The sequence below is a fragment of the Nelusetta ayraudi genome, unplaced genomic scaffold, assembly GCF_046127955.1.
Source record: "Nelusetta ayraudi isolate G7.1 ecotype Tasmania unplaced genomic scaffold, CSIRO-AGI_Nayr_v1 ptg000079l, whole genome shotgun sequence".
Classification (NCBI taxonomy): Eukaryota; Metazoa; Chordata; class Actinopteri; order Tetraodontiformes; family Monacanthidae; genus Nelusetta; species Nelusetta ayraudi.
The window spans coordinates 2289932-2307500 of record NW_027466129.1 but is presented as its reverse complement, the minus strand read 5'-3'; the positions used below and the strand labels follow the sequence as shown (position 1 = coordinate 2307500).

Genomic DNA, 17569 nt, shown 5'->3' with positions numbered 1-17569 from the left:
CTCTCTCTCTCCCTCCCTCCCTCCCTCTCTCTCTCTCTCTTTTTAACGAGTCAGGATAACGAGTCGTCACCAGCGTTAACGAGCGAGACGATGTAATGATGTGGTTATCAGCAGAGAGTCTCGCTCTCTAATGGGCTTAAAGGTTCACATGGTGGATTATAAATCTGCGGCTCAGGGATTTTTTTTTTGTTTTGTTTTGTTTTTTTGTTTTATTTTTCTCTCTTCAGCCAGTTTCTGTAGAAGAAAAGAGAAAAAGAACTCCTCCCCTCAGACATTTCGTCAGGAAAATAATGGTCCTGTCTGTCTGTCGGTCTGTCGGTCTGCACACCTGAAACTTTTGCTTCTTCCAGAGTATCTCCCCAGTTTTGCTTTAAATGTACATTGAATTATTTTATTGTCATTATTGTTATTCTGCCCATTTTGAAGGCGTTCCCGGCTGCGTCCTTCGGATCCACGTGTTGGGGACTTGAAGATCTTTAACGTGATTTCATACAGCAGTCGACCTTTAAACTGATGAGAAGTTTGGCGGCCCTGTCATCTTTTTCCGTGTTTGATGGAACCACTGAGTCATTCTAACCCCCCCCCCCCCCCTCTCTCCTCCCAGAAACCCACCGGATTGGTCGGATGGACGAGCGCTCCTGGTTGCTGGGCAACATCAACCAGACGGGCTACTTCCGGGTGAACTACGACCTCCACAACTGGAAGCTGCTCATCCAGCAGCTGCACAGCGGCCACCAGGTCGGGCTGCCGCGCACTTCCTGTCACTTCCTGCTCACTTCCTGTCGCTTCCTGCTCACTTCGCGGTTCCTCCCCTCTCACTCAAACAACCTGCTTCCTGTTTTTGTTTTTTAAATTTTTCTCCTTCTTCTCCTCCTTCTTCTCCTCCTTCTTCCTCTTCTCCTCCCTCCTGGACTCAGATCATCTCTGTTGGAAACCGAGCCGGACTCATCGACGATGCCTTCAACCTGGCCAGGTAAGCCCCGCCCACTCATGCTTTAGCTCCAGCTAGCCACGCTAAGTCGTTAGCGTGAGGCTGTGACTGCTGCCTGGTGTTTTTTCTCTCTGCCGTAAAAAAAAAATTCAAAAGGAAAAAAAAAAATTTCTGCATACGTGGTGGTACATCGCTGAGGGACAGCACACCCTGCTGGTGCAACATTGGACTGCAGGAAACCCTAAATTCTGTTATTGTCTTATTGAAGTTATTATCCTCATCATTATTATTAGTAGTAGAAGTAGTGCTAGTATTACTATTATTAAATATGATTTGGTGATTTGTAGCTTACAATTCGTTTTAATCTTTGCGCTGTTTGGCTGAGCAATGATGCCACCACACACACACACACACACACACACACACACACACACACACACACACACACACACACATCCACACACACACACACAGGTGCAGGTCTCTGTCACCGTGCTGGTCCTGGTGTTTGAGCGGCTCATTGTTTTGGTGTGTGTCTGCTCCTGGACTGACAGCGGTGAGGAGGCGGAGCTTTCCATCTCTCTCTCGCTCTCTCTCTCTCTCTCCCGGCCAGGGACACACTGTTGGTCGGTCAGAGGCGGCTGTTTGTGGAACACGGCGTGCTGGTGTGTGTGTGTGTGTGTGTGTGTGGGCAGATGGGTTCCGCTGGGTGACTCAGGGATTAACGGCGCCACCTGGCAGCAGCTGCTTTTTCCTCTTCAGACGGTTCCGTACTGACAAGCAGCACTGTTGTTTGACAGCTTGGCTCCGCCCACTTCATGGCCACAAGCCCTGCGCCCACTCCTGGTTCTGGTCCTGGATCCCGGTCCTGGTCCTAGTTCTGGTTCTGGTTCTGGTTCTGGTCCTGGTCCTGGTCCTGGTCCTGGTCCTGGTCCTGGTCCTGGTTCTTGGCTCCGGCCCACCAGGTTCCCTGGTTAAACCCCTCCCTGTCCCTTAGTAACATCAGCAGCAGCCTTCACACCATCTGCTCATGTGATGTAAGAAAACCACGGAGCCTGAATGCACCACCACCTCCCCGCTGCCCCCTACTGGTGAGTTTTGATTCTGCAGGTATCCAGGCTGACCGCTAGACGTTCAAACGAGCTAAGTGGCTAACTGCTCTAGCGCCACACTGCCTGCTGGGAAGGCCGAACCTCGCCGCTGAACATTGATTGGTCGAGACGCCCGAGTGGCCTCAGATGAAGTGAGACGGGGCTCTCTGATTGGCCGTACCCGCTGCAGGCTAACGGCTAATCGCCGCTAACAGGAGGCTTTGTCCAAGTGACACTGAGCTGCAGTGTTAAACACCTACTGTGTGTGTGTGTGTGTGTGTGTGTGTGTGTGTGTGTGTGTGACCAGTTTAGCAGTAATAAATGTCCCGTGTTGCTCAGTGTGGGCTTAAACAGTGACGGATGTCACCCTTCCGTGTGTGTGTGCGCGACTGTGGCATTCGCTCGTTAGCTCTCCACTGAGCCATGCTAATGGCTAATGGACAAACAATTAAGTGGCCCTTAACGAAGTTAACGAGTTAATGAGCTTGTTGAAACTGGGAGCCGACGCGCACGCACGCACGCAAAAACTCACTCGTGTTTGTTAATGAAAAATCCCGAATCTTTGTCATTTACTCCAACGTTAAAAGGTTGAAATGTTTGTTTTTTGCTGTGGGTTCAGCCGTGACAGAGATAAAAAGTTTGAGCGAAAAACTCGTCAAAAATAATTAGAAAAAATAAAAAATAAACCGGGATGTGAAAAAAATAAACGCTGACAAACAAACAAACAAACAAGCCGCCGCCGCCGCTGCTGCGTCTCTGGGCGCTAAACAGGAAGTGAGTTGGGCACGCCGCCCAGCGGATTATGCTAATGTCCCAGGAGCCCAGGTGCATGATGGGAGCGGAGATAAGCAGCGTGGAGGTCGGCGGCCCGGGATGGCGAGCAGATTATGGAAATTTGAGGAACAAGTGGAGAGGAGTTTTATCAGCTGAGAGTCTCTGCAAACACACACACACACACACTCACAAACACACACACATTTACAAACACACACACACCACAATGAGTTGAGCGGCAGCCGCAGCGTTAAATCCTTCGCCGCCAATCACCCTGAGTGGCGGCGCTAAAGGTCAAAGGTCAGGGCTCAACTCATAAAGAATTTCCCCCCCAGTTCTGGCGCTGCTGTCAAACAACAAGAAAACCAATAAAAACCACCAGGCCCCGCCCCCTCGACTTGGCATTCAGCGGCAGTGGGCGGGGCTAAAGGTCGACGCAGAAACCCAGCACACACACACACACGCACGCACACACACACACACACATTTATATATACATATGTGTGTGTGTGTGTGTGTGTGTGTGTGTGTGTGTGTGTGTGTGTGTATATATATATATGTACATATATGTATATATATATATATGTGTGTGTACATATATATACTTACATATATATTTGCATATATATATTTACACACATACAGTATTCTGAATATACATATGTGTGTGTGTATATATAAATGTATGGATGGACACACATATTTGTGTACACATATACGCATATATATACATATATGCGTATTTGTAAAATGAGAATCTAAAATAGACAATAGATTAATATTGATGAATAGATATTGATGACCCCCTCCCTCCCCCCCAGGGCGGGGTACCTCCCCCAGTCGGTCCCCTTGCAGCTGATTGGCTACCTGCCGGAGGAGACGTCCTTCCTGCCATGGCACTCAGCCAGTCGGGCTCTCTACCAGCTGGACAAGCTGCTGGACCGCACCGACGACTACAGCCTCTTCAGTGTGAGCACACACACACACACACACACACACACACACACACACGAGGGGCAGGGGGGACTTTCACCCCGTTGTCTGGCTGCTAATTGATGATGGTGTGTTTGTGTGTGTGTGTGTGTGTGTGTGTGTGTGTGTGTGTGTGTGTGTGTGAACAGGACTACGTGCTGAAGCAGGTTGCGGCTCGCTACCATCAGATGGGCTGGCCCACAAATGAGGGAAACGTCCTGCAGACGTCCTACCAGACCCAGTGTGTAACACACACACACACACACACATGCACTCTCACACATGCATGCACACCGTGGCACCTGCTATTATCCAAATCAGATAACATTGCTTTTTCAACTTTGTTGAACATCAAAACAAATTTAAACAAAATGTAATTGATTTTAAAATTCTGATGGCCTGTAATTATCATTTTTTTACTTACTTAAAAATGTTTTATTTGATTTCTTCATGAATGTGAAAAATGTGCGTTTGTTTTGTTTGTGAATATTTAACCTGCCAAAATATGAATCACATTTGTCTGTCCCGTCTCTGCTGATGACTAGCTTTGCTCGGAGTCAGGTAGCCAATCAGAGCCTCCCAACCTTAGAGGAAGCTCCGCCTTTTTTCACGCTAGCCGTTCACCCGGTTCACCCCAGAGCTCCCGACACAGCGGCTAAGCTAAAGCTAAGCTGCAGTGGGGGGGGGGGTTCCTGGGGAAACACACAGGTTTTAACGTTAATGTGCTCGTGCTAACATGCTCATGCTAATGGCTCATGCTAAGGCTCCTATGTGTCCGTCAGGGAGCTTCAGAGGGAGCTAATCATGCTAGCGTGTAGCTTTGGGAACAAGCAGTGCCACCGTCAGGCCGTCGTCTACATCTCTGACTGGATCTCCAGCAACAAGAACCGGTAACACACACACACACACACACACACACACACACACACACACACACACACACACAGGGGGCGGGGCTTAGCAGGGCTACTGCTGCCAGCCACTAGTGGGCTCTTGGTCTGTCTTCAGCAGACTCTCTCTGGACTTTTTTCAGACTTTTCTGTCAGTCAGGCCGCTGTTGCTGTTTATGTGGGTGGGGGCGGGGCTGAAAGGGGGTGGGGCCTCCACCCTGTCACGCCACGGCGGCGCAGAGCTCTGACAGACAGACGGAGCAGATGGTCGGCAACGTGTTTTACTGTCAGCACAGCGGTGAGGGAGGGGGCGGAGCTAACACACACACTCACACACACACACACTCTGCAGCCATCTGGAAGTTTCTTTTTCTCGCTGCAGCAGCGAGAGTGAAAACAAAAGAATCCTCCGCCGACAGTTCGACCGACCTGCAGGAGTCACATGACCAAACACTGACGCAGCCGAGCGTGTGCAGTGTGGCACATACCGAGTCAGCACTCACACTGTGTGTGTGTGTGTGTGTGTGTGTGTGTGTGTGTCAGCTTTGAGGTCTGCCCTTAAGTGGAGCATCTCTAAAATGATTTCTCAGGTCGGTGAATGATGTAATTGTCCCTGCATCATTCACCCTAGACACACACATACACACACATACACACGCGCGCGCATGCGCACGCACACACAGACACACTTCGCTGCCAGCTGAGCTCACTGTATCCTCAGAAAAAGTTTTTCCGTTTCAGTTTGCTGACAATTTAGGTCAAGTACACGCACGCATGCACACACACACACACACACACTCACACACACCTTCACCTCTGTTGCATTGCAGATGATTCAGGCCAGTAACCAGCTGGGACTTTTTTCCGCTTTTTTTCTTTCTATTCTCCATCTTAAGCCCCGCCCCCCAACCCCTGCAGCAGATCCTACCAGCTAGCTCATTAGCCTAGCTAGTTTAGCCAGTTATTACTAAGGGCTAATGTTCATTTTTTTTAACCGTGTCGTGATTCCTGCTAGCCTCCTAGCCTGCTAGCCCGCTCGACTGTTAGCCTCCTAGCCTGCTAGCTCGCTGGCCAGCTGGCCAGCTAGCCCGCTCCTTCTATGGCTGTGACTGGAGTGAAACGCTGCCCTCTCGTGACAAGACGATTAAACCGGACTCCGTTCCTGGCCGACGGAGCTGCACTCCGCTCTGTGTAGAGCGGCGAGGGAGGTGGTCCAACCCGTGCTTCCGGCCGCTGCAGCTGCCAGCGAGGCTTTTAACGGCCCCATCAGGAAGTCTTGCTCGTCTTTATGCACGCCTTTTTATTTCCTTTTACAGCGGCGGCGGACGAGAGCGTGTTGAGACGGAGGTCAGCGAGACACTTTGTCTCCCGCACACGTCCCATCAGGGTTTCATCACCTGCTGCCAGTAAAATAAATGTAGAGATGTATTAAAGTGATAAAGGCTGCCGTGGTGGTGGTGGGAGGGGCGGAGTGGAGGGACGGCTCAAATTGTTAACTGCTGCTGCCGCCGCTGTCGCTGCAGGATTCCTCCCAACATCCGGGACATCGTCTACTGCACCGGCGTCAGCCTGATGGACGAGGACGTGTGGGAGTTCATCTGGATGAAGTTCCACTCGTCCAGCGCCGTCTCCGAGAAGAAGGTCCTGCTGGAGGCGCTCACCTGCTCCGACAACATCTTCCTGCTCAACAGGTGCTAGCCGTTAGCCGCCACCTGCTTCTTTTTTTGTTATTTATTTTAAATCATTCACTTCAATTTCCCCATCCCAGACACAACAACACAAGACTTCAACCAAACAAAGACCCACAATTTTAATGAGAACACAAACAACAAAACACACACGTCAGACAACTTTACATTTGATCAAATAATGTCGAATGTAATCAGTCTAAGTACATATACACCTGTATCGTTGCACTAAATATAGAACACAGCATGAAGCAGAAAAGGCCCGGTCACCTCAAACTAAGTTGCAAAGTCCAACTTAGTTTCAAACTTCAAGCCAAATGGTTTTTATGAACCTACTGCTTGTATTATTTCTCTGTGTGTCATTCAAAATGGAGACAATTTGTTCTTTTCAGGTTTTTGTCCTGAAACTTTGAGTTTTAACGTGCAGTGAAACGTAGCAAAATTCACTCCCACATGTTAGCCGTGGCTCGTTAGCGCTGAGGCGTTGTGCTGCCGTCTTAATTTGGTCCGATTGATTGGCCGGCGATGACAGGAAGTCAGCCGAGCTCTGGCTGAGGGAAGAAAAACAAGCTGCAAATGTCCAATTCATTTCCTGGTTGAGATGAAGTACGGAGTTAAGCTAAAGCTACTATTAGCATGTCAACACAAACCTATGCTAAATCAGACTTTGTTCGCTGTCCACACTCATTTTTGAAGCTCCACGCTTAGCTAACCAAGATATTCTGCCATTAACCACCATTGAAGAGAACCTAGCATGCTAGCACCAGGGTTAGCAGCTTTATCTTTTTCTCCTCGTCGTCTCCCAGGCTGCTGAACCTGTCGCTGACCTCCGACCTGGTGCCGCAGCAGGACGTGATCGACGTCATCATCCACGTGGGCCGCAACCCACAGGGGCGGAGCTTAGCCTGGCGCTACTTCCGGGAGAAGTGGGAGGTGCTCAACGCTCGGTCAGTGTCTTCATTTATTGGTTGGATTTCATCAGAGTTCTCACCACATGGAGACACTCTGGTCTTCCTGGACTGAAGCACACAGCACAAGACATCACAATAGTTGCACATTGAGGCGGTGAAGATTTTCACCAAACTAAGTCAGATAAATGAATAACCAACATCTCAACAGTCATGGCTCCAGCCACCAGGTCCACTGCTGACCAAACTGTTGAGGTGATCACAGCAGCACCTCCAAGTATGAAATGAATGTATTTGCATTTTAAAGTCAGCGACGTTTAGAAGAAGAAGAAGAAGAAGACGAAGACCTTTATTGATCCCACGATGGGGAAATTTGCATAATTACAGCAGCAACAAAAAAGAAATTGGCCACAGTGCAAAAGGTCAAGAATTATATTAAGTGAAGATTTAGAGAAAAATAAAATATTTGTAAGTATGTACAGAAAAAAAAGCAAGATGTTTACATATCAGACGTTTGAATGTGCTACATGCTCTGCTAAATAGTTTCTATTGCAATCTGCATGAGAAATTTACAGTTATTGTGGATTTTTTTTTTTTTTTTTTAATCTACATTCGATAAAATCTACGCTTAGAAAAAGTGAGTCCGCGACCGCCACATTTCCTGTCTGACCCCGCCCCCTTCTCTACTCTGCCCCGCCCCCTCCAGCTACGGCGAGGCTCTCTTCATGAACTCCAAGCTGATCAGCGGTGTGACGGAGTTCCTCAACACGGAGAGGGAGCTGCAGGAGGTAAAAACAACAGAACCCCAGAACCCCAGAACCCTATCGCGTGACGGCTCGATTCTACGCCGCTTGTTTTCCCACTCGTCCTGCCGCTTCCTCCAAAACTCAATTTTCACCGCCGCCGGGTTGGAATCGATTTGTTTTTTACTCCCGCCGCCGATCCATTTTTTTTCTTTCATAACGCGGCCGAGCCGCCCAAACAAAGAAGTGAGGTGCGAGGAGAACGCATTGAAAGAAAAAGTAGAAAGAAAAAAAGAAAAAAAAATCGATTTAATTTAAATCCAAAAAGGAGGAGGAGGAGGAGGAGGAGGAGCAGGACGACGGTGGGCTTGGTTGCACTGCAGGAAACTGAAGGAAGCTGCGGGAAAAGTCCGGAATTCTCAGAGTAGCGGACGAGTCGAGATGATTTTTATTTTTATTTTTTTCAAACACAGCGACTGTCAGGTGACGTTGATGAACGGCCGTCCTTCAGCACGAGGCTCCGCTTTGATTCGCCCTCTTTCATTCCCCCCCCCCTCCCCCCTCTGGAGCCTTTTAACAAAAGTTCCTCCTTTAAAAATTAAAAGCTCAAAAGAGAAAACTTTGCCTTAACAAAAAAAAACATTTTTATTTTTATTATTTTTTTCTTCTACTTCCTTTCAAGTTCTTTTAAAGTTTCAACGTCGCACAGGAACATTTGGACAAAAGAAACGCTTTGATGCTTCTGTATTTGCTCTCCTTTCTCTGTTTTCTTTTTTTTTATATATATATTTTTTTTATTTGGGGGGGGGCATTAGAATGCAGCGTTTGCATTCAGACAATCACACAGTCAAAATTTTTCCTCTGAAAATATTTTTTTTTCTTTTAACAAAACAACTTCAACAAAATACAAAAAAAAATCAGCTGTGTTACTTTCAGAACACGTGTGACACCGAGGGAAAGACGGATATACTGTATATGAATAAGTGAAAAGAAAGGATGGAGGCCCGTCACTGAGTTTTGACAGAACACACTGGATGAGCAATACAGACAAACTGGTCAGGCTCACTGGGGGGGGGGGCATCTGACAGTAGAAAATGAAAGGAGCATCGCGGGGGGGAACAACCTTTGAAATCATCCATTAGTCGGGCTGGAACACATCCAAGCCTCTCAGTCCAGCATTTAATAAAAGAAGCCTTTGTGAAGGTACAGGGAGGCGGTCGGTCTCCTCCAGCGGGTCAAAGTCATCTGCTGATCCACTCCAATGTGGTGGGAGGCTCAGGGCTCAACCACTGCCCTGGAGGAGCCGCTATACCAGCGGTTCCCATCATACTGTATATCAAGACGTCAAATAGATCTTCATCACTTCGTCCGGCCTGGCGATCCCTAAATTCCTCAGAGTGAAATGTGGAAACACAGTCAGATTGGTGTTAGATTTGTCTCCTAGTATTTGTTGACGGTCTGTCCAGTTTACCCAGGCTTGGGCAACCTGCGGCCCGATTTTAGATTTTATTCTTTAAGCGCTGGACGTTCCCTGAAGAAGTGCCAGTGATTGGCCGCCAGGGCTGTGTCTCAATTCAGGGCCTGCGTCCTTCAAAGGAAGCGTCCTCCCAAGGACCTGGCCGAGAAGGACGGACCCAAACCCCGCCTCCCTGGTAACCACACGGGACGGTCTAGCCTGCGGCGTATTTCCTGGTGGCGTCACTGCCGTTCCCTCCTGCTGGCCAACCCCGGAAGTGACGTTTTCATAGCATCAAGCTAACCATTGGTTCGCCATCTAACGCTGCCGTTGGATGTTCAAATAAGTAAAAAACCCTACGTTAACAACTGGATATTTTATGTGAAATTTCAATACTTAAATTTATACTTTGTGTCTTTGCCAGTACATGCCGCTAATTTCAGCTGACTTCCCAGGATCCCAGGATACTTTGCAGCAGCTCGCAAAGCATCCTGGGATACAGAAGGACGCAAAGGATTGGAATCGGCTATAACTGGGGCGCATTCCGAGTACGCATTTGGAGCGTCCTAAGGACTTTTGGGAATTGGGACAAGCCTTCGCGCAGTGCTATGACGCAACTTCCTTTCAAATGCGTGCTTCGAAGGATGCAGCCCCTGAATTGAGACACAGTCCCAGGTGTCTCCAACAGTTTCTGTTCTTCCTAATTGTCCTGATGTCTTCTCTCTCTCCCTCCAACCCCCCTCCCCACCCCCCAGCTGAAGGACTTCATCCAGGTGAGCGGTGTGGGGGCGGTCCCGGCGCTGCCAAGGGCTGTGGAGATGGTGGAGGGCAACGTGCGCTGGCACCGCCTCCACCGCCGCAGTGTCTTCCAGTGGCTGCGCAAACCCCAGAGCGCCTGAAGGCCCCGCCCACCAGCTAGCTGGAGCTAAGGCTAATCGAGGCAACGGCAGAAGCGGGTGAAACTAACACTTTTGTTTTGTTTTTTGTTTTTTTGTGTTTTGTTTTTTTATTATAAATTTTCTTTCAGAAAATTTAGATTTATTATTATCATTATTATTATTATTATTATTATTATTAATAATAATAATAATAATAATAATAATAATAATTATTAATTAATTTTATCCTTAATTTTCACGCCTTCACAGAATAAAAGTGGTCGGTGGCCATTTTGGAAACAACAATGGTGAATTTTTAGGTTTTTTTTTGATAGAAATCAACATTTTTCGCAAACTTGCGAAATATCCAAAATTTATCCCCCCAAAAAATCCTAAAATTATACAGAAATTGTAGGGTTTTTTTCTCAAATATTTCAGGCTTTATTGTTCGATTCTCAGTCAGGAAATTGAATTCAATACTGGACCTAAAACATTTAAAACAATTTGCAAAGTGTAAAGGTCACTCTGAGTTGTGACCTCGTTCGTCTGATCCGAGGCTCACGAGACTCGTTCGGACTCATTCAGACTCGTCGACTCTCGCTTCCAGCTCTTCAGACAGGAAGTCACAACAGGAAGTTCAAACTCGCCGCGAGTGGTGTGAAATTCACTGCTGAATGTTTCCAAACTGCTCATTTTTATTTTTGAGAAAATATTTTCTCTGATATATAATTTTTTATTTTTGTGATTTTCTTTCTCGGAAACTTCGTAAAGACGCTTTGAATAATGTCGCACAAACGCAGTCCAACCTTCCAAAATATCTCGGCTAATGAAATCGCTGTCTGCTGGGGGGCGTCGCTGATCTGTTGCCATGACGACTGGGATTCAAAAACCTCAACAACTTTCTGTTGTTTCTCAAAGCACAACTATACAAATATATAAATATATATTATTATTATTTTTTTTTTTATTTCGAAAGCAGCAGATGAGATTTTCAACCAATCATGATTTCGCTTCGAGTCTCTCCCATTCGCCCCCCCTACCCTCCCACCAGTCTGTGGACTTGCGGTCGGAGCAAAACAGGAAGTGACAGACCACCATGTTTTTACGCCAGTCGGGACTTTTTTTCTTTTTTTTTTTTTGACGTTTCGGGACTTTGAAGTGGAAGTTGTGTTTTTTCACGAAAACGTACCATTTGTTGTCCGTGGAGAAATGGCTCCACACGGTGGCACGCCACAGGAACTGCACACTGCAGGAAGTGTGGGACTTGGCAGGATCTGATTGGACCGTTTTTTTTTTCATTGAGCTGATGGATTTTTTTTTTTTTTTTTCAATGTTTTCCCGGAACGATCGGTGAAAGACGAGAATCAGCATCATGTTGGACTTTCAGTGAGACGGACGGACGCAATTTTTATGATTTTCATTTTTTTTTCTCTCAGCGTCACTGGGACACAAACGCTTCCCTGAACTGAAACCACCTCCTCCTGAAAACCTCGGACCCAATGGAACTCTGGGAGATTTTTTTTTTGTTGTTGTTTTTGCTGTTAATAATTGAGCCATATATGAATTTAATGGGCCTGCCTGCTTCTAATCTGTGTGTCCAGTGGTGTGTGTGTGTGTGTGTGTGTGTGTGTGCGCGTGTGTGAGTATGTGTGTGTGTGAGATGAAGGAACAGCAGGTGGCGCTGACGAGGTGGCAGTGAGTCAACTGACTGACTGATTGGTGGAATGAAACCGTTGGCGTTGCTCACGAGGCCACGCCCACCGCTCTGCAGTGACCCCTTGTGGTTTCACAGGGTTAAAAACGCACCATTTGCCGCCACCTAGTGGCCGAACCCCGTCTCCTCTGAGCACCGGCTGAAAAGGAAGACATTTGGCCCACTGCCGCCCCCCCTGTGGCCACCATGCACACCATCTTCGATGTGGACGTGGCCTCTGTCAACCAACCAACCAGCTGGCTCAATAGGAACTAGCCCCGCCCCCTCCCCCACGCACGCACTGTAACCCGTAACACGTGGAATATCTCAAATGAAATGCGGTCAAGGAAAAAAAAAACTGCAACAACGAGGTCGCGACCCTGACGAAAAAAACTACAAAAAGAAGAAAAAAAAACGCAACGCGAGTCTCCCCCTACTTCCTGTTTGCACTGCTGTGGTTTCCTGTGTTTTGATTGGATGGTATTAAAGTGGTGAACCCGGACCTGCGGCTCGTCTCTTTGTGTCGGACCATCGCTCACATTATCATTGTTGTTTTATGTCTCTCACCTTTGACTGAATGCTGATTGGGCGGCGGAGGAGGCGGGGCTTGTCGCGGTCGGGATGACCCCGAGTGACACAAGTGAGGAACGGCGGTTTGGATTCTTACAACACACACGTTTGATCGAAAAGATCTTCACGTTTAGTTTTGAGCTGCTGGTTGATGGTCAGAGGTCAAAGGTCAGAGCGGTTTTCACATCAGTTTCTAACAAGACAGGTGTGTGTGTGTGTGTACACAAACTTCATCCTCGGTGATGAATGAGTGCACTGTTTTTCCTCTGCGGGTATCATGGGAAATACCTGAGCGCAGATAGACTTGTGTGTGTGTGTGTGTGAGAGAGAGAGAGAGAGAGAGAGAGAGTGATTAATGGCTGCTGGGGAGGAGAGAGAGAGGGGGGAGGGACGAGTGGAGCAGTGGGGGGGGGAGTTTGTGATGTCACTGTAGATAAAGAGGGGAGAGGAGGCGGAGCTAAAGGAGGAAAGCAGAGGAGGCAGAGGGGAAGAAGGAGTGACAGGAGGGAGAACAGAGAGGAGAGAGGGAAGGAAGGAGGGAAGAAAGGAGATGAAAGAACAGAGGGATGGACGGAGAGATAGAGGAGGGGGGAGAGGAAGACGAGGCCGGATGAGACGGACAGCAGCACTTTTATTATTATTCCAAATGTTCCTCCACTGGAATCTCATTTTAGATAACACACACACACACAGCATAATTCATTTTCTGATAAGTGGCTGTAATCCGTCGCAGTCCAGCAGCTGAAGAATAAAACGCTGCAGCGTCCCGATTGGTCGACGGCGCCGTCCAATTGCTGCTCTTTCAGCAGGAAACAGGAAGTTGAGCCCAAAGATACTGAGCTCTTGTTTTTTATTATTATTATTGAAAGCGCCACCATTTCAACGGAAAGAAGCAGAGTTGGAATCTGTTTCCCACAATTCCCTGGTGCAGAGAGGAGGAGGAGGAAGATGAGGAAGAGGAAGAGGAGTCAGTAGCAGCTCAGGCTGTCAGGTCTGGACTCCTGGTCAAAGGGACTGTTTGTGTGTGTGTGTGTGTGTGTGTGTGTGTGTGGCACCACAGACAGGGAGGGACCAGCTTCTCTCTGTGTGGTGACTGTTGCCATGGAAACACATTTGGAACAAACAATCCCTGCTTTCCTCCACTTCCTCTTCGTCCTCCTCTTCCTCTCTTCTTCTGCCTCCTCTTTCCTCTCTGCTCTCTCCTTTCCTCCCTCTAATCTGCTTCCTCTTCCTCTCCTCTTTCCCCCCCTCGCTCCTCTTCCTCTCCATTCTTCTCTCCCTCCCTCCTCTCATCCTCTCATCGGCTCTCCTCCTTCCTCTCCTCTTCATCCTCTCTAATCTCATCCTCTCTTTTTCCCCTCCTCGCTCTTCATCCCGACTAATTTCAATATGAATGTGAGTTGAGCTGATTCTCCTCAAGGCCAAACACACACACACACACACACACACACACACACACACACACACACACACACACACACACACACACACACACACACACACACACACACACACAGCATTCATTTGCATTTTTTTCTTTTTTATCCCTGCAAACTGAATTAATTTAATTTCTGATCGGCTTCATTTACACTGAGACACTAAAGCTGAACTCACTGGCCTCACCGTGTGTGTGTGTGTGTGTGCGTGCGTGCGTATGTGTGTGTGATCATGAATATATATGAAGCCTTGCTGCCTTTGTTTCTCTGTAATGAGCAGCAGCGACTCTCAGCTGCAGGTTTTGACATAATTCCATATTTTTGTGATTCTGGGTCAGACCCCCCCCCCCCCCATTTAGATCCCCCCATTCTCTTGTTGCCCCTCCCCCCTCCACATTTCAACAAATCAGGCGCCCTCTCTCTGCTGCTCTGAGGCGTCCAGGTGTTTTGTTGATCCCTGGAGTTGGAACTGGATGCCGTTAGCGGTCAGCATCGTTAGCCGTGGTGATGATGATGTCACGGCCTCCTGGGGGAAACAGCAGCAGTAGCAGTAACAGCAGCAGCAGTAGCAGTAACAGTAACAGCAGCAGCAGTAGTAACAGCAGTAGCAGTAACAGCAGCAGCAGTAATAACAGCAGTAGCAGTAATAACAGCAGTAGCAGTAACAGCAGCAGCAGTAACAGCAGCAGTAACAGTAGCAGTAACAGCAGTAGCAGTAACAGCAGCAGCAGTAGCAGTAACAGCAGTAGCAGCAGCAGCAGTAGTAACAGCAGCAGCAGCAGTAGCAGTAACAGGAGCAGCAGCAGTAACAGTAGCAGTAACAGCAGCAGCAGTAGCAGTAACAGCAGTAGCAGCAGCAGTAACAGCAGCAGTAGCAGTAACAGCAGCAGCAGTAACAGCAGCAGCAGTAGCAGTAACAGCAGCAGCAGCAGCAGTAACAGCAGCAGCAGCAGCAGTAGCAGCAGCAGCAGCAGCAGCAGCAGTAACAGCAGCAGTAGCAGTAACAGCAGCAGCAGTAACAGCAGCAGCAGTAGCAGTAACAGCAGCAGCAGCAGTAGCAGTAACAGCAGTAGCAGTAACAGCAGCAGCAGTAACAGCAGCAGCAGTAGCAGTAACAGCAGCAGCAGCAGTAGCAGTAACAGCAGTAGCAGTAACAGCAGCAGCAGTAACAGCAGCAGCAGCAGTAACAGCAGTAGCAGCAGCAGCAGTGTCGCTCTGAGGTTGTGTTTGACTTTTTCACAACGCGCTTTGGAATAAAACAACTTTTTTTTTCGTGGCCTCGCCGCCGCTCCTCATGAAAAGTAAATGGTGTAATGTTGCGGCAGCGGCGGCGGCTAATGACGGGTAGCAGCTGCTCGGCGAGGGGCTTCAGAGCGACAGAGCCAGGCGAGGCGTTCGAGTGCCTCGCTCTGATGTGGGAAAAAGCGACGCCTCCGCCGCGACGCCTCTGAAGATTAATTCACACAACGCCGCGGAAAGACGACGGCGTCCATCTGGATGATGTGCTCAGCGTGCGCACGCACACACACACACACACACAAAGAGACTTGAGCAGGAGAAAACAGAAGACACATGAGAAGATTTCCACAACAGTTGGCAGACGACTCACAAAGCACGAAATCCACCCTGAGTCTGTCACACACACTCACACACACACACACACACACACACTCACACTCACACACACACTCACACACACTCCAGGCAGTGTTTGTGGCGGCTCGGCTGAAGTCTCAATCTGCTGCTCCACCACAAAAATGAAGAGCCAAGTCAAGTCAGGACGAAGCAGAGAGAGCGAGAACCTTTGAGCAGGAAACACCACATATCAGTGTGTGTGTGTGTGTGTGTGTGTGTGTGTGTGTGTGTGTGTGTGTGTGTGTTTCATGTCCAGGGAAAACATCTATTTTTCAGACTTTGCAGTGTGAGCAGTGCCGATCCGGTTGTGCGTGTCGACTCTTGAGCCGCAGCGTTCTGCAGTCGCAGAGTCGCCTCAGCAAACTGTTGCTACGTCTCTGTTGGGTTTCTGTTGTCAGAAGGAAAAAACAAAACGGTGGTTTGTCAAGGATCCAATCACAGCCGGCCAACACCTGCTGACACCTGCTGCGTAGCTAGAGGGCGCCACCGTCCCCGGCACAGAAGTACACGGTAGCTACAGGTGGCTAGCAGCTTGCTTCTGCAACGAGTGGCTGCCACGGCTCAAATAACAACAACAACAACAACAACAACAATAATAATAATAATAATAATAATAATAATAATAATAATAATAATAATAATAATAGATTGGAACTAAAGAGCGCTTTTCAAGACATCCAAAGCATTTCACATTGAAGCCATTCATATTCATTCACACCGCATTCACACTGGTGGTGGTGCTAAGCTATATGTGGAGCCACAGCCGCCTTGGGCCAGACTGACGGAAAGCTGGCAGCCAATCAAACGGCCCCTTCCGCCACCAGCCAACATCCAGTCACATGCGTATGAGACAGTGCAGGTTCAGGGTCCAGCCCGAGGACACAGTGACAGACTGGGACGTAAAGGGATTTGAGCCGCCAACCTTTCGACGACCTGCTGGACCTGCCGAGCGACACAGCTCCCTTCTGCTGCCACAGGCTAATGCTAATGCTGCTACTTCCTGTCGACGGCCGGTGACACCAGCAAAGTTCTGCTACCAAGACTTTGTAGCCAGCAACGGCGGTGGCAGCGCATTAGTGCGTATGTGGTGGGTGGGAGGCGTTAGCTCCAGGCTAACTCCTCCGGCGCTAAAACCCTCGTCGCCGCCGCCGCCGACACCTGAGCTCATTAAGGCGGTGCTGAGGTGGGGTGGTGGTGGTGGTGGTGGTGGTGCGGGAGGGGGGGGAATCAGACTGGAAGCCTTTATGATACGATGAAAGAACTTTGGCGAGCGGTGGCCTGCCAACGCCTTGGATAATCATCATCATTAACGAGTCCGCCTCCACCAGCGGCGGCGGAGCAGCAGCAGTAACAGCGGCGGAGCAGCGGCCGCTTCATTTTAGCGGCAAACTCACTTGAAGGCACCACGACTTTGTCTCCGCCCGCCCGACTGCCTGGCCTAATGAAAGGTTCAGCTGACGGAGAATGAAACCTTCTATTCAAGCGGCTGTCAGCGTGTGTGTGTGTGTGTGTGTGTGTGTGTGTGTGTGTGTGTGTGTGTGTGTGTGTGTGTGTCAGAGAGACATCATTACCATTTCAATAGTTCTCTCCTCCTTCCTTCCACCTCCTCACTGCGTCTGTGTGCTTGAGTCTAATTGTGGCTGATTATCGGACGAGCACCGACATCCACACACACACGCTCTCTCTCTCATACACACTTTCAGGGATGTGTGCCAGTGGGAGCCCCTGAGTGACAACCAGACTTGCTGGATTGACTTCCTCCCAGATGAAGATGATTGGATGAAGGAAGCAGGTAGCTGTCACACTCGCAGCCCCCAGAGGAAAAAAATTGAAAATATCTTTGTGTGAAACTCAATCAAAAACACGGTTGTTGTTTTTGGTTTGTTAGTTTCCAGAAAAGAGCT

General features: G+C 48.6%; 1 protein-coding gene across 1 annotated transcript in view; it reads left to right on the top strand.

Moving 5' to 3' along the window:
- Window positions 1-12526, top strand: part of LOC142900160 (thyrotropin-releasing hormone-degrading ectoenzyme-like) — a 59306-nt gene extending 46780 nt beyond the window's left edge. Inside the window, exons 12-20 of the mRNA XM_076044282.1 lie at window positions 605-738; window positions 918-973; window positions 3618-3765; window positions 3918-4009; window positions 4551-4658; window positions 6182-6349; window positions 7153-7293; window positions 7961-8042; window positions 10209-12526. Coding sequence (XP_075900397.1) covers window positions 605-738; window positions 918-973; window positions 3618-3765; window positions 3918-4009; window positions 4551-4658; window positions 6182-6349; window positions 7153-7293; window positions 7961-8042; window positions 10209-10352 — 1073 coding nt within the window. The 3' untranslated portion in view covers window positions 10353-12526. The remainder of the gene's footprint in view (window positions 1-604; window positions 739-917; window positions 974-3617; window positions 3766-3917; window positions 4010-4550; window positions 4659-6181; window positions 6350-7152; window positions 7294-7960; window positions 8043-10208) is intronic.
- The last annotated feature ends 5043 nt before the right edge of the window (window positions 12527-17569 follow it).